Source organism: Pollicipes pollicipes, unplaced genomic scaffold, assembly GCF_011947565.3.
Source record: "Pollicipes pollicipes isolate AB1234 unplaced genomic scaffold, Ppol_2.1 Scaffold_4740;HRSCAF=5597_pilon_pilon_pilon, whole genome shotgun sequence".
Classification (NCBI taxonomy): domain Eukaryota; kingdom Metazoa; phylum Arthropoda; class Thecostraca; order Pollicipedomorpha; family Pollicipedidae; genus Pollicipes; species Pollicipes pollicipes.
In genome coordinates, this window is record NW_023596545.1 from 34,468,303 (window position 1) to 34,485,160 (window position 16,858).

The following is a 16,858-nucleotide window of genomic DNA, read 5'->3' on the forward strand; positions in this document are numbered from 1 at the left end:
CATTCAGTCCTCTCCTGACTAGTAGAAACATTTGGGTAATCGGCGAGACATATATTTGATCGTGACAGCACAAATTAGTGACGCATCTCAATGATATCATAGCTATGTCATTGTCAAGAAAAAGCTACCTGTGTAATGTGACCAAACCATAATCACATCTTGGTTACAGGCCATACACCATCACCAATCCATAAAGACTAGCAGTTTGTCTGCCTGACACCAGGCCCGTAATGGGGGAGGGGGCAGCACATTTTGTATTTCCACCCTTCCTTCCCATGAGGAAAATTCCAGCTACGTGCCTGTCTCGCGCAACATATCATGACAGTGTGACAGGCCTCAGCTGGGCTCAAGGCTGGCTGGGCTGCCTAGAACCACTCTGCAGTCTGCCTCGTTCTCCGCCGTTCCCACCACCACCACCTCGCCCCAGGACTCCGCCAGCAGCCGGCCGTCCGGCGCCGTCTCTGCCGCGATGTGGTGCGGTGCTGCCTCCTCCGCAGGCGCTGGCCGCAGGCTGGCGACCGCCGCCTGCCGGCCGCCAGCGTACGGGTGGTCGCTGTCGGGGTCCACAGACGCCGTCGCCTGCGTCTGATGCCGCCGGAGCCGAGTCCCTGGCGGATGAAGAGAGGAAAGCGGTCTGCTGATGGAGCGAGATATATAGCGTCGGATGCCTCCATGTCCCGCTATAGTCCACCCAGGCCACTACGCGCACTACAACACTACACTACACTACACTACACTACACTACAACACTACGCGACCAAGCGACGTAGAAAAAGAAAACATTGCGGTCCATGTCACGTATGAAAGAGACTTGGGCTGCGTCACTGGAAAGTATCATGTTCTAATACTATTCTTGACTATATTTTAACACCATATTCTAACGATGTTGCCGACTAGTCCCCGCTATAACAGTTGTTTCGCTTACTTGGCGTCAAAGACTTAACCATGCAGACTTTCTTATTCGTTGTAGTATTTCTTCGAACGTAATAAATTTAAAAGCAAGCCGCGTAAAGGGCTGCTGTAATTTGTGAACAGAGTGCGGCCAGACCTAGACAACAAACAAATGCGTTCTCCGTGCAATCGTTCGTGCTGTATGGTCTGACGTTACAATGCTCCCTCTAACTGACCGAAAAGCCGCTGAGTGATCAGAATGGCCCGACACAAGGCAGCACCAGTCCTGGTGGCAGGCAGCGTGTCCGAGCCAGGAATAACCTCTATCCACGTCAGTAAAGAATTTCACCACGGTTTAGAGAAATATGTATCTGTTTCACTTGTTTCTGAACACTAGCACGATCCCCGCAAGTTTGGTTACCTGCGATATTTAGATTCAATGTGATCAAACCCAAAGCTCGAAACATTATCCCAAAGTCACGACAGGCCAGAAGATTGGCTCCAGATCTGTTATTTTTACATATCTTGGGCGCCTTCTTAGGTACGCCTCATACGGCGAAGGCGAAAAACCCCCGCAGTTCGAGGTTTCAAGAACCAGCCAGATCAGATAAGCCAGACGGAGTCCCACTTCAGCCTCACTGGCCAGGTTAGGCCACCTCTCCTAAGTCTCGCTTCTGTTACATCCAACCCAATGTCCCTGCCCTCTTAAATGGCTCCTGCTCCTGCTCCTGCTCCCACAGCGCAGCTCGGCGGCCCGGCATCCCTCCGTACCAGCGTTCCCGCGGCGTCTGATGCGCGCGTGCCGCTCCAGCAGGGCCGATGTGTCGCGCAGCAGCAGGTCCGCCTCCGCCTCGGACGCCAGCTCCAGCCGGCCCAGCAGCCGCACCAGGTTCGTCCTCACCAGCTGCTTGGTGGCAGACAGGCCGCCGCCGCCGCCGCTGCCGCTGCCAGACTCCGACAGTCGGGCCGCTCTGCACGCAGGCGAAGGGCATCACGGACTGACGCAGACGAGGGGTCGTGTCTCGTGCAGCTTTACCACTTTCGAAACAAGATTGTTACGCTCGAGATCGTTTTCTCCCCCATCCAGGCGCGAAGAAAGTGGTGCGGTCACAAATCAATTAGATACTTAACCCCGGCAGGACCGGCTTTGCCGTGTTCACCTTGGGTGAGCGAGACTATTAAACTGCAACGCAACGGCTTCAGCGCTGTCCTCACAGCTGCAGTTCTGACCACAGAAATCTCAAACACATATACTACCACCCCTCCCAAAAAACTCTATCCTTCCATCAACTTCCAGGCGGCAACTGCACAAAATTGTCCCAATCCATGGCAAGGTGAACTAGGTTTATCTGCGGACGGCATCAGAACCAGACCCAGATCTTCAAACTCTTCACGGTATCCACACTGCTCATATACAGGCACACACGCTGGGCCATTGGACTACAGCCGTCGTCGCACTGTGGACAGCCGCACCTGGCGTTCCGCCTGGAGCGCGCAGTGGCCAGCTTCAGCCGGACCTTGCTGGCCCGGGCGCCTCTGGCGGTCCAGTGAGGCCTCCTGACCGCCGCCCGGGGAGACTCCGTCATCGCCGGCGTGTGCAGCTGACCGTCCTGGAAGCCATAGGCAGCTACATGGAGACACGTTCGCGCCTTCAGCAAGCGAATCGGAGTCGTGGACGATCTAGACCCGCACGCCAATTTGAGGGAGCCGCGGTATGATAGCTATGGCTCAGGTGCGAAAAGACTAGGAAGTCGCAGTTCAGCGGTGCCCACACCTGCTCTAGAGCGTGGCGCCGCAGGGACACCAGGATTAGGTTTTGTGCCTTACGAACGTCCTCCGGAGTAGAAATCAAGCTCGTGAAATTGGGCACGGGAAAGCGGAAAGCGATGCGTCGAGATGGTAACCATGCTCTCGGCGAAAGGCTTTCCGGGCTCATCACACAAAGTGAAGCGCGGATCATCAGCGGTCATCAACAAACAGCTCCGCAAAGTAAAGCAACCGCAGGTCGAGGTAATTTCTGCACGGCACGCATCAAACCTTTAAGTAAACGCGTACAACCCAAATGCCACAAAATAGGCTGGCCACCGTACGCATCCCATCGCTGCCAGGACACACCACAGGGTCTTTTCGCTCTTCCCGACAGGTCCGTCCGTCCGCGACCACTGGTCCAGTGGCGTCCGACACAGCACGGCGCTCATACCTGCTCTAGAGCGGCGTCCGGCTCTGGCTCTGGCTCTGGCTCTGGTTCAAGCTCCATCTCCGGCTCCGGCTGCGGGTCTGGCTGCGGCTCCGGCTCCGCCTCGACGTCGCTGGTCCGCCGCCTCTTGCGCTGGCGAGGCTGGCTATCGCTGAGAGCGCGCTCAAACAGGTCCAGCTGCCAGTGCGCTGGCGACGGCAGAGGTCGGGTCACGCACGCTGAGAAACCCGGGCAGACAAGACACACCCTCCCTCGTACGTGCGTACATGGCGACTGTCCATGATTACAGCAGAGACAGACTTTAAATATAGAAGACTTGTTGGAAACGAGATGCGCGCAAATTTGCACAATAAGCATGACAATGGAGGTTAAGACATACATTATCATTACATCTTCAGAAGCCCCTTCAACACTTAAATGGAATGTTTCACATTTGAAGATATGGAAGCAAGCACCAGATATGATGATACCAGCCCACTTATAGCTATTGGTATGCTTTTAAGTGGACTGCTCTAGACCACACAATTTCTGTTCCGTAAATATGCTCCTCTATACATCCTTGTTGGATTATGTCATTGTACATTGCACAACATTGATTGAGGGCTGCTTGACGGCCGTTAGATCTGGAAATTGTGTTCGTAAACGCCAGATATGAAAGACTTCATCATTATATTTTGCTTAGCCTTGATCGCCGCATGGCTTATGAAATGGCACGAATTGAATAGCATAATTATGACGTCATGAATGTCAGCGTGACCTTGAAATAATCTCCAACATTTACTCTCCCACATCTTTGCGAGCTTTAAGCTTATGAACCAGATGATTTTAGGTCTCAAAATGGCATGGCCGTGAGCCGCATCTAAAGGTTGGCTATTTCAGTTCGAAACCCCATGTAAATGTGGATGATTGAAGGTCTGCGCACTTTAACCCCAGCCGGGGATCGCTCGGGGCAAAGCCTCGCTGGAGAATCAGGCACCGGGTCCGCTCCCGATGATTCGTCCCTCTATCTCTATGAGCGGACAGTGAACCATCGGTGCCGCCGCCGGCCTCTCCTCTCAGAGAGGGTGGCTCCGGTCGGTCGGCGGCCCTCCGCCCGCCGGGGGCCGGCAGCGCGGCAGCCGCCTGCGCACCTCTGGCCACCTCGCGGTCCGAGCTGAGCGGCGTCAGGTCGGGCTGCTGGCACGTGTGCAGCAGCGAGAAGCGGGCCGTCACCGAGCCGTCGGTGGCCGTCTTCGTGCGGATGTAGGCCGGGCAGAACTTGCCCGTCTTCTTCCAGCGCTGCGGCCGATTTGTGCCGGACGGCTGGCCGGACCTGCGACCGCAGGGTGGCGTCAGGGCGCGGCCGGCCTCCGCCGCCGTCGACGCCGGGCGCGTGGCGCGGACACAACACGAACGCCGCGCGAGAGAAAGCCGCGGCGCCGACGCAGACAGTGCTGCACACCCGGCCCCACAACGACACCGAGTGCGGCTGGACCTTTGTACTTAACTGCCACAGCGGCCATACAAAGCGTGACGAATTATATCACCATAGGGGAGCAAAAACTTGACCAAAAGGAAATCCGATTAACAGATGATGGATATCTCAAGCAATACAGTATACCCACCAGGTCATTACAACCTGGGCACGTGATCTGCTCACAGGAGATGTGCTTCTTCCCATGGGCGTGTCCGTTTTGTTTCTACGACCTGTCAGTGACCACCATTACACACCAAAATGGGGCCTGACGAGCCACATCGCAAGCGGCGCGCCCACCGACAAGTGGGAACGGTCCCGACCGGTGCATCCGCACGTGCGCCCCGACCGGCTGTCACCTCCCAAATCGGGAACACGCCGCACCCCTCTACCACGGCGTCAAACACAGGCATCGCTTGGTGACCCGGGGGCGGAGGTTCGGCGCAGCGGCGGCGGCCACGCACCTGGAGCAGGCGAACCGCCGCCAGTCGCTGCGCGTCTCCCGGACCACGTAGCGCCGTGACGCCTCCCGCTCGCGCGCCTCCTTCCACGCCAGGAAACCTGGCCCGCGCGACACGGGCGGCGGTGAGGCATACAGTGCGGAAACGGGACAGTGCGCTACGCCAAACCGCCGCAGTAAAGGACTGATTTGCGCGAGATGAGCAGATATGAAACATTGTTAAAATGGGCAGCAGAATCCCTACGTCCGACTAAGTTAACCACCAAGGCACTATTTCTGTGCAGATTAGCATAAGTGACCGCGCAAACAAAGCAAAAATCGGCCAGCTCCCAGCAAACCGATGTGAGAGTGCATAACAATTTTGAACACTTCCCGACCATTGTTACAACGAAACACTACCAATGGTGTGCTTTTGACATGCTCTGTCATGTGGTCATCATAAAACAACAAAAGAAAATGCAAAGTATAGTAAAAATACAGTCCTTAGATTAGTCTGTGAATGCCATTTCATGATGTCCTCAATCGTTCTTCAAATGGGGTGTGCTGTAAGACGTACTCACTTCCCATATTTTCGAAGTGCTTTAACTCCTTTTGCATTTCGATTGAGTGTTTCACCTTCAGATGACCTCTCAGATGGTTTTCTGACTTGATTGGTTCACCACAGTGAAGAGGGCAGGTGTTCGATTCCTGGAGACATAAGACAGCACATGAAAACTATAAAATGACTGCATACAGCCAAAGACACTGAGTTCACTAAAATTTACTTTTTCAAGTTACATAGCTCTCCATTGTATCCATTGTTCTAATGTCATACTTCCTCTCCAGTGTGTGTATCAAGAAGAGACTTCACTGACCCTCAGATACAGCTATTTCTTGTGAACAGGCTACCTGAGAAGCCTACTTAATGTTGTCTTCCCATACTAGTGACATAAACTGGAATGTCATTTCACATATTTTCATTTAAGACAAATTTGTAGAATGTGAGGTTCTCAGACAATCCAAGGCCTAAAGTGCCAAAAGTAAGAAAGAAGGCAGTAAGGTGTGTTGGCATGGGTGCACAACAATAACGCACAGCATACCAGGATCACAGCAGGAACTGGTTTCTTGTTCTTTGATCCCCTTCCAGTTGAAGACAGTGTGGCATATGCTGCCACCTCCACCTCCTCCTCAGTCTGAGAAAAATAAATGTTGCAGGTCATAACCAGCACAACCTGTAAAGACAGGGTTTACTTTTCAGTATCATGAGCAGCCACCACATACTATGCACTAAGCATGAAATTCATATGATTTCCTAAATCAAAGGTCAATTAAATATTTTTTGTTGGATTGTTGCAAAGACATGGGACCTACCATCCCTGCAGCACAATTCCAGCTTTACTTTGCTGAAAGATCTTGGCATACCATGTAATGTCAAGACATGGCTATCCCCACTTTAACCATGGCTTCCTTAGCCAGTTGCTACCTGCTGTGAAAAATAGGCAGCACAAGTTCAGTTTCTAGGGTGTGAGTCAACAATGCCCATCACTCACTGAAATGAGATGCAGGTGCCTCAATTGGTAAAACTCATGCCTCCTCATTAAATAACTCATTCTTAGCACAGTAGCTGGGCACAAAGGCATTAAGAGGATGCATAAGCATTTAAACTAAGTTGTGAGACTACAGTTGAGAAGTCTGAAAGTGAAAAAATCAGTATAATAATTTCTATGTAAAAATTCATGTGTTACTACAGATGGCCTTACCAAAATTACAGCAGGGGTCATGTGATCAATCTCAGGAGATTCATACTCCTCCAGAGCTTGCTCAAACTTTAAAGTGGTGTGGTCTGCTTCCTCACACTCAATGACATAGTCAAGCTGATCTTGGGCATCAGCAAAATCAATCTCATAGTTTGTTGCAATTTGCCCTGGAATGTTCACAGCCTCATAAGTCAGTGATGTCAGAATATTGTCTTGTCCAGCCAATGCAACTGATCTGACTCCATTGTCTTGCTTGACAAGCACTTTCTTCACCATTGCCACTTCTCTCAGCTTGCATGTAGACTGTCCCCCAGCTGAAAGTGGCAAATCACTCAGTGACCATTGCACAACCAACATATCTGGTCAAGCTTGGTCACATAGGCATATTCAAGGATCATGCTTGTCCCAAACCCCTCATGCCTGTAACCAAGACCATCAAATAAAATGCAATATCAGTTACTTTTTAGATATGACCACAATTGTACAGTCGGTCTACCTGTGCGTATTCAGAAACTTTGCATACAAAATTAAATGTTCAGATAACACTGATTTTCAGGAATAAGCATGTTTTTCTTTAAAGTCCAATCAGCTTCATCAACGTTGCACTATGCATTAAATATAATAGTGTTAGTGGTAATTTACATGTAAGAAGACACTCAGATGCTGAATAGTTTTACAATATGTCACATATATTTAGTTTGGGGGCTAAGCAGCATGAAAAACTAGGGGAGGTCTGAGATGGTGTTTGTTCCATGCATATTTACTGTGTTTATCTACTGAAATTATGGGGATAAGTGATTGTTGATATTGATAATATTTTGTTAAAATATTCACTTAAGTAACAAGTGAATCTATCTAAGTGACAACTTTGTTCAACTGTTATAATAAATTTTCTCAACCCATATGGTGCTAGGTCTTCCAAAACCATATGCCTGTTATGCCAAATCAGTTGGGGTAATAAACAATAAGAATGCTCTCTTAGTCAGCTTGGTTCCATGAGACCGGATGACTCTGTATTGCTGCAGCTTCTGAGTGTATCATTAAGATCCAAAAAAGACATAAGAAAGGTACATGCATTCATTTCCAGAATGTGAGCATTAAAACGAAAAGACCTCCTGGCCTGATGTTCCCCACTACTATAAGACAAGATAAGGCAGCATTCATCCTATTTTCAAAATTTGTCAACATTAAGCCAATGGCAATCAAATATGGGACAAGAACAAACATCAGCAGCTTCCATGCAAATATCGTAACAATGAAAGGAAAAATTCTCTGAACTCAAGCTCATCCACATGAAGCCACACAAGCTAAACCACCTGAAACGAGCAACTTAATTGATCTGAGCCAGGTTTATTTCCCCACCAACCATATCATGCACACTCGTCACTAACACCTATACTCTTTGCTGCTCTATCAAGTGTATGGCAAATGAACACTATGGTAGCTTTTGAATGTGCGCTACACTGCAGCAGAAGTTGCATCCAGGGTAATAGACACTTTACCTGCTCACGCACCCCTCGTTTTATGGTCATGTACTTTAGTAAAGGCTATCTAACGGCTTTAGTCCACGCAATAACTGTCGATGGCGCGCCAGATACCTCATCAACGCCCAAAGTACGCGTCAGTCAAATTTTTACAGGTGAAGCTGGCGATTAGCTGAGTCAAAAAGTTGACAGAGAAATGTTAATATAACCAAGAGTCTACAGCAAAGGCGGTGTATCTAAAGGAATGAAATGAACAGTTTTATTTTACTACGAATATCACTTAAGCATTCTATGCTCAGATAAAGTAAAAAAACTACGTTTGCGTCACCGCGTTCCCAGTAAAGAATCGGTCTCCATAGGATTCGTTGTTCTTGATCCAAATGCACGATGATGGCACTCGGACCAATACGTGCCTAACAAGCACGTGAATATAGGGCTACTCTCCAAGGTAAAAGGTGTGCGCTAGTGGGACCTGATACGAGGATTGGTAGGGGACCACACAAATCTTGGTACCACGCGTTGCGGATTCCGGCTTGATACTCAAATGTATCACCCCCTCCCCGGGCGTTACTATGACGGCCCAAGTCAGTGCTGTCGAAAAACTCAAGACGAGGTGTGCCACGTGCGCTGCAGGTCATACTCTGTGAGGAGCGGATCCCGTGGCGCAATGTACTTGTATGTCTCCATGGGGCCATCAGAGGGGAGCGAGACAGTCTCAAGGACAGTTACGAACCATCAAAACCGCCGGAATAGGGACGCAAAAAGTCGCGAGTGCGAGACGAACAGGGAATCACGCAACATAGGTGGATGAAGGCCAGCACGCGAGAGGGAAAGAATCTGTAAAATTATCATACCCCTCCCTATAAAATGGCGGAAAATGGTGGTGTGTTGCAAATTCATACCAGGCTACGAGGAGGCACACAGGACCCCGGTAAGACACGGAGAAATTGATGTGACAGGCTCCCGACAACAATAATAGAACGAGAGAGCGGGAAGACGCCAAGACTCGCGGCCTCTTCAAACGCTCGCGGATCATCGGGAAGTAGGCATTCCGTCGCCTCCGAGGGCGCTTTACAAGGCCGATGCATCGAAGACTGTCAAAGAAACGAGGCTGCAAAACGTGAGAATATGTCACTGATGCATCCACGTGCTTAATTTCAGAATTTTCCACGTGTTTAATTGCAGACTGCCTCGTCTTAACGGCGCACCATTTGCAATCAACTGCAAAGCAGCTCATCCAGCGATAAGTATACGAGTCCAACAGAGTAGTAGAACCACTATCTACACAGTCTGCCTTCTACTACATCGCACCCAACCGCTGCTCTCGCTCATCTCGGTCCCACACGTCTGCATTCTGCTACGTTGTACCCATCCGCTGCTCTCGCGATGAACACCCACCTGTATTGCACTACAATACGCCACATCACAGCCTCGAACGGCGACAGTCACCCAGGCGCCCTCGCCTCAGACTCCCAGACTCCTCAGACTCCTCAGACTCTCCTGCTACCAACACGGCAGCCGTCAGCCGGCCCCTCTGCGCCCTCGCCTCAGACTCCCCTGCTGCCAACATTGCAGCCGTCAGCCAGCCGCTCTGCGCACCAGCTGGGCGGTGCCGCGCATGACCACGAGCCCACCGCGGCGCGGCACGCTGACGCTGAACTCGGCGCCGATCACGCGGCGCACCCGCGTCAGCCACACGGCCACGCGCACCCGGTCCGAGCTGCGACACACCGCCGGAAACTCGAGCGTCTGGCGCGCCACCAGCGTGCCGGGCCCCGGCAGGCGCGTGCCCATCACCGCCGACACCAGGCCGTTGAGCAGGGCGCCGTGCACCACCGTGTCGTCCGTGTCGTCCGCGCCGCTGCCGCCGCAGCGGTCACTGACGTCACCGGCAGGCTCCGCTGTTGTCACGAGCGGCAGCGCGGCCGCCGCGTCCACGTGGATGGGGTTGGTGTCGCCGCTGAGCGCGGCGAACCGCTCGACGAGGGCGCGGCTCAGCTGCACCTCGTGCTCGGCGCGGTCGCCCACGCTCAGGTGGCGCGCGGCGGCCGGAGTGAGGCGACAGGCGGCGCGACTGAGCCGGTGTGCGGCCCCGGAGGAGAGCAGTGCCACCGCCATCTACCGGTCCGCAGCGGAAGGCCCGCCTCCGAACTTGCCACAGAGTCCCTCTCACACTCGTCTTTGAACTCAATATTTTAATACGATGTGAATACTGCACTGTTCACGCTATGTTCATGTCAAACGTCTATGCTGTGAAAGCACCGTTCCCGTCACGTGAGCTGTCTGCTCGCTCGCCCCCTGAGTTCAGAGGTGGCTGGCTGGTGGTGCTGCAGGGTGGCCAGGTTCAGTAGCCGCTGGTCGGGGGAGCGGCAGAGCTCGGCAGCTGGTGGTGCAGCAGGGTGGCCAGGTTCAGCAGCCGCTGGTTGGGGGAGCAGCACAGCTGGGCAGTTGGTGGTGCAGCAGGGTGGCCAGGTTCAGCAGCCGCTGGTTGGGGGAGCAGCACAGCTGGGCAGCTGGTGGTGCAGCAAGGTGGCCAGGTTCAGCAGCCGCTGGTCGGGGGAGCGGCACAGCTGGGCAGCTGGTGGTGCAGCAGGGTGGCCAGGTTCAGCAGCCGCTGGTCGGGGGAGCGGCAGAGCTTGGCAGCTGGTGGTGCAGCAGGGTGGCCAAGTTCAGCAGCCGCTGGTTGGGGGAGCGGCAGAGCTCGGCAGCTGGTGGTGCAGCAGGGTGGCCAAGTTCAGCAGCCGCTGGTTGGGGGAGCGGCACAGCTGGGCAGCTGGTGGTGCAGCAGGATGGCCAGGTTCAGTAGCCGCTGGTCGGGGGAGCGGCAGAGCTCGGCAGCTGGTGGTGCAGCAGGGTGGCCAGGTTCAGTAGCCGCTGGTCCGGGGAGCGGCAGAGCTCGGCAGTCAGTCGGGTCAGGCGCACGCCGTCCACCTGACGCCATGACAGCTGCCGTCACCATGAGTAATACGAACAAGCGGAGCGGCACGGTATGGAAATAGAAAGGATAAAAAGGCCTCTCCGCAGACATAACATTGAGACCGGAAAACCAAAAGTAGCTGTAAGATGACTTAGCTGATCCGACGTGGCAAGGTCCTGAAGAGTTTGACAGCATGACAACGAACAAGGTAGCACATTGAAATGATTGGACCAGGTACAAGGAAATGCGCACCTGCGCCAGCCGAAAAAGTATAACGACGAGCGGAATAGTACGGAAAATCACTTCCCTTCGGATCGGCAAATATTAATTAGTGGTACAAAATGGGAGCAAAGGAAAGCAGTAGAAGCCATAATTAACCTCAAGGTACAAGCATAACAAATACTCAGCAAATGGAAATAATTAGATGGTACTGCACAACCACTAACATTTATAATTGGAACAAAAGTTTCGAAGAAACCTGAAAATGATGACGACGATGCAGACACGACAAGTACTCCTAAAAGTATTTGGAACATGCATGCCTAGTAAATAATATATTTGGTAAACAAAACATGTGAAAATTCAGTGCAAGCCAGCGCTCGCGGTCGTCTCCCCTTCCCTTTGCAACGCTGTCGGCAGCCGACTAATCTCCGCTTAACGAAGTTTCTGCACTGAACGACCCTGGCCGCCGCCCGCCGGGGTGTCCGTACCTGCGACCAGAGGTCGGCGTCGGTGACCGGGAGAAGCAGCAGCGTCGTCAAGCCGTACGTCACCGTCTCCACGCACTCCTCCTCCAGACAGCTGTCGACAGAGGGGGAGCCAGTGAGGCGGCGTGGTGCTGGAGGACGCAGGCCTGCGGACGGCGTCTTAGTACGCGCTCACGCAGGATCGATAGCGAATTTCACCTCATCCCACAAACAGCGCTTTCATGCGCCACTCAGCGCGGGCGAGCAGCCAGCTGTGGCTCTGTGAGTCACCACAGCACGGTAGGTAGTCCCCATCTGAATCACGCCAGCAGAGCACGTGGTGCGGCAACCGTGCCTGACACGAGCCACAACGGACGCCCATCCGACCATCAGCGCGCAGTCCGCGTCATTCCGTGCAGTGTCACGCAGAAACTGTGACTCAATCCCAGCAGGCCGCCGGCCAGCAGGGCGGCGCGGCAGGCCGGCTCTCTGCAGTGCCACACTTCGGATACTGCGACTCACCCCAGCAGAGCGGGCAGCAGGCCGCCGGCCAGCAGGACAGCGCGGCAGGCTACCTCTGTGTAGTGTCACATGTCAGATACTGTGACTTACCCCAGCAGGGCGAGCAGCAGGCCGCCGGCCAGCAGGGCGGTGAGGCAGGCCGGCTCTGTGCAGTGTCACACAGATACTGTGACTCACCCCAGCAGGGCGGGCAGCAGGCCGCCGGCCAGCAGGGCGGCGCGGCAGGCTGGCTCCAGGCACAGATTGCACAGCCCGGCGGCGGCGAACCGGCGCAGCAGCGGGTCCGGGTCGGCCAGACGGGTCAGCAGCGCGCGCGGCGCGCCCAGCCGCAGCAGGTGACCGGCGTTGCGCGGATCGTAGGCGAAGTTGGCGACGTTGGCCAGCACCTGTCGCCGGGCAGCTGGCTCCGACGAGTCGCGCAGCTCGGCCAGCAGGTCGCGCAGGTAAAGGTAGCGCTCCGGGTGAGGGTCGGTCATTGGCTGCTGGCTGCTGGGGAGCAGAGCCACAGCATGTTCATGGCGCTGTTACTGAGGCTGTTCATGGTGGTGTTACTGAGTTTCATACAGAAACGGTGCCACAGTGAACAGTTTTAAGGTGTGCTTGGGCATTCAGCTAGAAGGACACAGAAGTGATATGTGACTGCTATTATCTGCCACCAGAAGGCCACTTGTTTTAACATTAAATTCATGGATAGGCAACAATAAAAAAGTTTGGTGCAACAACACATAAACCTAGGGATATTTGTCCTGACTGACATTCTGTAGTGTTTCACGTTCACACCTACAAAACTGGTCTGCTAGTTCATAGGTAGCCATGATGATAAAAAACTACTTTATACTTGAGGACCCTGAGCCCAGACTGCAAAAAATACCAATCATTCCAGCACAGCAGTTGCAGCAACATCACAGCAACAATGTTAGCTGTGTGCACATAAATCCAAGCCTGGGAGTTCAGCACATGGTTGGCACTAATTTCAGTCCTTAGAGACCTAGCATTTGTGTTCTATGCACTGGTCTGCATGCATGACCTGTGTGTGTGTGTGTGTGTGTGTGCGTGGCCAGGCCTCTGCCCATATGGTGTGGCCTGACTGGGCCCCAAAAGGGCCAGGTGACCAGAGCTGTTGTTCGCACATCCTGGCTCCAGAGCAAGCTCTGGTAAGCTCTGCAGCGGAGATTCCCACAGGACCAGGCACTTGGCGGATGCTGCATTTGAACAGTGTTGCCATAAACACATCAGTTTTCAGGAATTATCATATTTCAAAGGTAATTCCAGGCAGCAATACTAGAACCATTTTTCCATGAAAAAATATGTGAAAGTTCAGCATGATTTGGCCTAGCCTGAGGTTGGTGCACACAGGCACAACATTCAGCACACAGGTTTTAATAGGTGCTAGGCACAGGGGATGACTTTTTGGACACTTGTGGACTATTTTCTAATTATTACATCCAGTTCTGCCAAATGCCATATTTTCTGACAATGTGCCCTACATGATTCACACCTCTCCCCATCTCAGTGGAAAATTGTGAAAATCTACAGGTTAGAAGAGATAGTGGGCTCATAACCCAGCAGCACTGGGCAAAAATCCCATAGCAGGCATGCTGTTTGGCTGACTGAAATGGAAAAACCAGCTGGCAACTGATCAACAAGTGTCAACCCACACCCTAGGCAGCTGTGTGGCAGCATTGTGCAAAATACAAAACAATCTGCATTACCATCTGAACACTTTCTTTATTGTTACATTATTTCCCAGGGCATCCCATGATGACTTTATGATTAAAATGTCATGCATGCTGGCAGCCACTGTACAATACCTGGGACCATCTGACACATCATATTAAATGTAGCTACCTACCAGCCCAACAGCATATTTTTCACTTACAGGACGGCTCCTAGGGCAAGGTGACTCCCACCTAGGCTTCTACACACCAAGACAGTGTCTTAAAACTGAAAATTTGAGTGAAAATCTGCACCCCACCACGTTATCTTGACCCCACTTTAGTCGTTAGATGCTTCCCTTCAAGTCTTTTGCTGGGTTCCTTGGTTGCATGACAATGAGCGATACATTTTCATGGGGCAGACATCAAATCGCAAACAACAAATGAGGTAACGATGTAAACCATTAGCGCGGCACTTACCCAGCTTCCCGTTGTGAACAACAGCTTTCGTCTTCAGTGCTTGGCGGTTGTAACGCTAATATCATGCTTCCATATTGCTACCAAATTAACGGAAATATCGGGCTCTCCCGCAGAATGGGAGGCAAAAAAAGAGAAAAAGGGAGGCCTACTCAAGCCCTCCTTGGATTTTCCCATTTTCCAAACATGGCTTCTGCTTTGCATCACTGCTGCCCGAAAGTATGACGTCTCATCCTCTCATTATAAGCACTTTTGTCGTTTTTCACGGTCGTGAAGTGGTTCGAAAAGGTAATATCCTTTATAGTGTTAAAATCTGTAATCGCTTCGACCAGGGCTCTTTCAGATAAACAATTTATCTCAACTAGTTTTGTTGCGAATTTTCATCATCCAGGGCATACATTGCCGCGAAAGTGATAACTATCGCGATTCAAAACTGCCTGAAATGAAAGAAATCGCCACGTTCTTTTTCCAGGCAAATCTTGCGAGGGGCGCTCGAAGACATACCATCTCCAGCTGAGGCTGATACTCGCGTTCAATTTTAGAGTGCCTGCGCTATTAGTTATCGCTTAGGAATTATAGTTGAGACTGTGACACGTCTACCCAACATTTTGAGTTCAAACTATTTGAGTCATGTTCGAGAGAGATAGTTTACTGGTCCGTAAGTTGAGCACTGTTCGATTTCGACATACCCATTTCGGAATCCGAATGTGCTGATGCCGAAAAACGCTGCTCCCCAAACTGTATTAGCTGTTACCACAATGACTGACATTGGTCGTGACGGTAATTGTGGCGGAGCATGCCAGTTCATGCTCATGTTTGTCCCAACTCTTCTCACCTTGACCCATTGTGTGTTGCGTGAGTGGCAGCGCGTGGGGGTGGCACCTATGCAGGTGCCCAATGGGCGTTGACATTGCTGTACTTCTCGTCGTAACCGACATCTTTGTGGCTGCAACATTGAAAGCCTGTGACGGAAACCGGCCACACATCCATTCTCGGCCATGACCTGACCTGCAATACCTTCACCCGACTCACAATTTCATGAGCATAACTTAACCAGCCCTTTCACACAATATCAAAACACTCAGCCCCCAGACGATGAGCCGACGCGGCTGTCCCAGCCTCGAGTCCCGCAGGCCACCGCCTTATCAGTCGCACACGGGTGTATGTGTGTAATTGGGCTTTACGACACACTCAGCCGCTGAGGCTATATGGCGTCGCCTGCTTCTCACCCTGGCAGGAAGGGCGGCCACCTCGGGGAATCGAACCCCGTACCCCTGGTTTCCCAGACGCGTAGTGGTCAACGCAGACGCGTTAACCACTACTTCTACAGTTAACGCAGACGCGCTAACCACTACACTACCGCCACCCCCGCTCACGGGTGCCCGCCACCAAGGTGCTATTTCCGCAGCGCCCCTCCGCTAGCGCGCCCGAGAGCCAGCTGGGGCCCTCCGAGCGGCGCGCCTGATGGCGCCGTTTGCGGCGCGCCAGGGACGCCGATTCTCCGGTGCCGGACGCATCAGCTGATGTGCGGCAGCCAGCGAGTGGGCCGACTCGGCCGCGACACCACTGGAAACAGGGCAGGGCACCCCCGGGGGCGTGATACCGATAGCAGGTGTGGGGAACTGCTGGCGAAAGCGGTATCCTACTGAGAAATGTCCCCTTGCCGCTGCGGAGAGGAAGGGTTCCAGCCGGGCAGCGGAGCAAAGCCGTTACCTGGTAGTATGGTCTTGCACCGGAGAACATCGCACCAGTACTGCGGGAGGACAACGTACCGCCGGCAGAGTGGCCTACCGTCTGAGGTAGGATGGCGTACTGTCTGAGAGGGAATGGCATACCGTCTGAGAGGGGATGGCGTACCGTTTGAGAGGGGATGGTATACCGTCTGAGAGGGGATGGCGTACCGTCTGAAGGAGGATGGCGTACTGTCTGAAGGAGGATGGCGTACCCGGAATGGAAGCCCGGACAGTCACACCAACGCAATAAGTGCACTGCTGTGACTGTATACACCGTATAAACTGTATACAAATAACTACTCTGTCTCTAGCTATTCACCAATGGCTTAAACATCAAGACGGCATGGAAAAGTGACAAAGTTTCAGCTGACATCCTCACGCCGTTCGATTGAAACTCGGACCAGTTGCCGCGGTTGGAGACTGCCAAACTCCCCATTGGCGTCGATCTTTTGCCGCTGCACGGGCGCAAAGTTCGCAGTCCCCTTTCGAACCCGCACACTTCTGCGCAGGCACATCCAGAGCGTTCGACGCGAGCGTCGCTCCGCTCGCGCTTCACAAGGCCGCGCGTGTGCCGGGTTTAACACGCACAGCCGCACGTGGTATTGGAACGTCGGTCCATTGTGCTTCCACTTGCATGAATTCGTTGC

General features: G+C 52.8%; 2 protein-coding genes and 1 long non-coding RNA gene across 3 annotated transcripts; all 3 read right to left on the reverse strand.

Moving 5' to 3' along the window:
- Positions 1-44: 44 nt before the first annotated feature.
- LOC119098261 (uncharacterized) lies at positions 45-6,437 on the reverse strand. Its single transcript, XM_037221182.1, has 9 exons — positions 6,352-6,437; positions 6,081-6,173; positions 5,562-5,688; positions 5,006-5,102; positions 4,219-4,400; positions 3,092-3,276; positions 2,365-2,501; positions 1,663-1,862; positions 45-608 (listed from the first exon to the last, which is right to left on the reverse strand). Exons 1-9 carry the CDS (start codon positions 6,352-6,354, stop codon positions 337-339), a joined length of 1,296 nt encoding a protein of 431 aa, XP_037077077.1. The 5' UTR covers positions 6,355-6,437; the 3' UTR covers positions 45-336.
- A 3,183-nt stretch (positions 6,438-9,620) lies between these two features.
- On the reverse strand, positions 9,621-14,449 carry LOC119098262 (uncharacterized). The gene is made up of 6 exons (XM_037221183.1): positions 14,199-14,449; positions 12,625-12,835; positions 12,524-12,576; positions 11,849-11,939; positions 10,137-10,339; positions 9,621-10,082 (listed from the first exon to the last, which is right to left on the reverse strand). The coding sequence occupies exons 1-6, from the start codon at positions 14,210-14,212 to the stop codon at positions 9,800-9,802; spliced, it is 855 nt and encodes a 284-aa protein (XP_037077078.1). The 5' UTR covers positions 14,213-14,449; the 3' UTR covers positions 9,621-9,799.
- LOC119099134 (uncharacterized) lies at positions 10,825-12,559 on the reverse strand. Its single transcript, XR_005094310.1, has 3 exons — positions 12,524-12,559; positions 11,849-11,939; positions 10,825-11,152 (listed from the first exon to the last, which is right to left on the reverse strand). It is a non-coding gene; the product is annotated as an uncharacterized LOC119099134 (long non-coding RNA).
- Positions 14,450-16,858: the final 2,409 nt, after the last annotated feature.

Bases quoted from the DNA above. Each gene is read 5' to 3' on its own strand.
- LOC119098261 (XM_037221182.1), bottom strand. The intron at 5,103-5,561 runs GTGAGTACGTCT...CGCGCGGGCCAG, and splicing joins GCACTTCGAAAATATGGGAA to GTTTCCTGGCGTGGAAGGAG. The intron at 1,863-2,364 runs GTGCGGCTGTCC...GCCTGCGTGCAG, and splicing joins CGCTCCAGGCGGAACGCCAG to AGCGGCCCGACTGTCGGAGT.
- LOC119098262 (XM_037221183.1), bottom strand. The intron at 10,340-11,848 runs GTACGGACACCC...GCGGACCGGTAG, and splicing joins ACGCCGACCTCTGGTCGCAG to ATGGCGGTGGCACTGCTCTC. The intron at 10,083-10,136 runs GCTCGTGACAAC...CTGCGGCGGCAG, and splicing joins GACGCGGCGGCCGCGCTGCC to CGGCGCGGACGACACGGACG.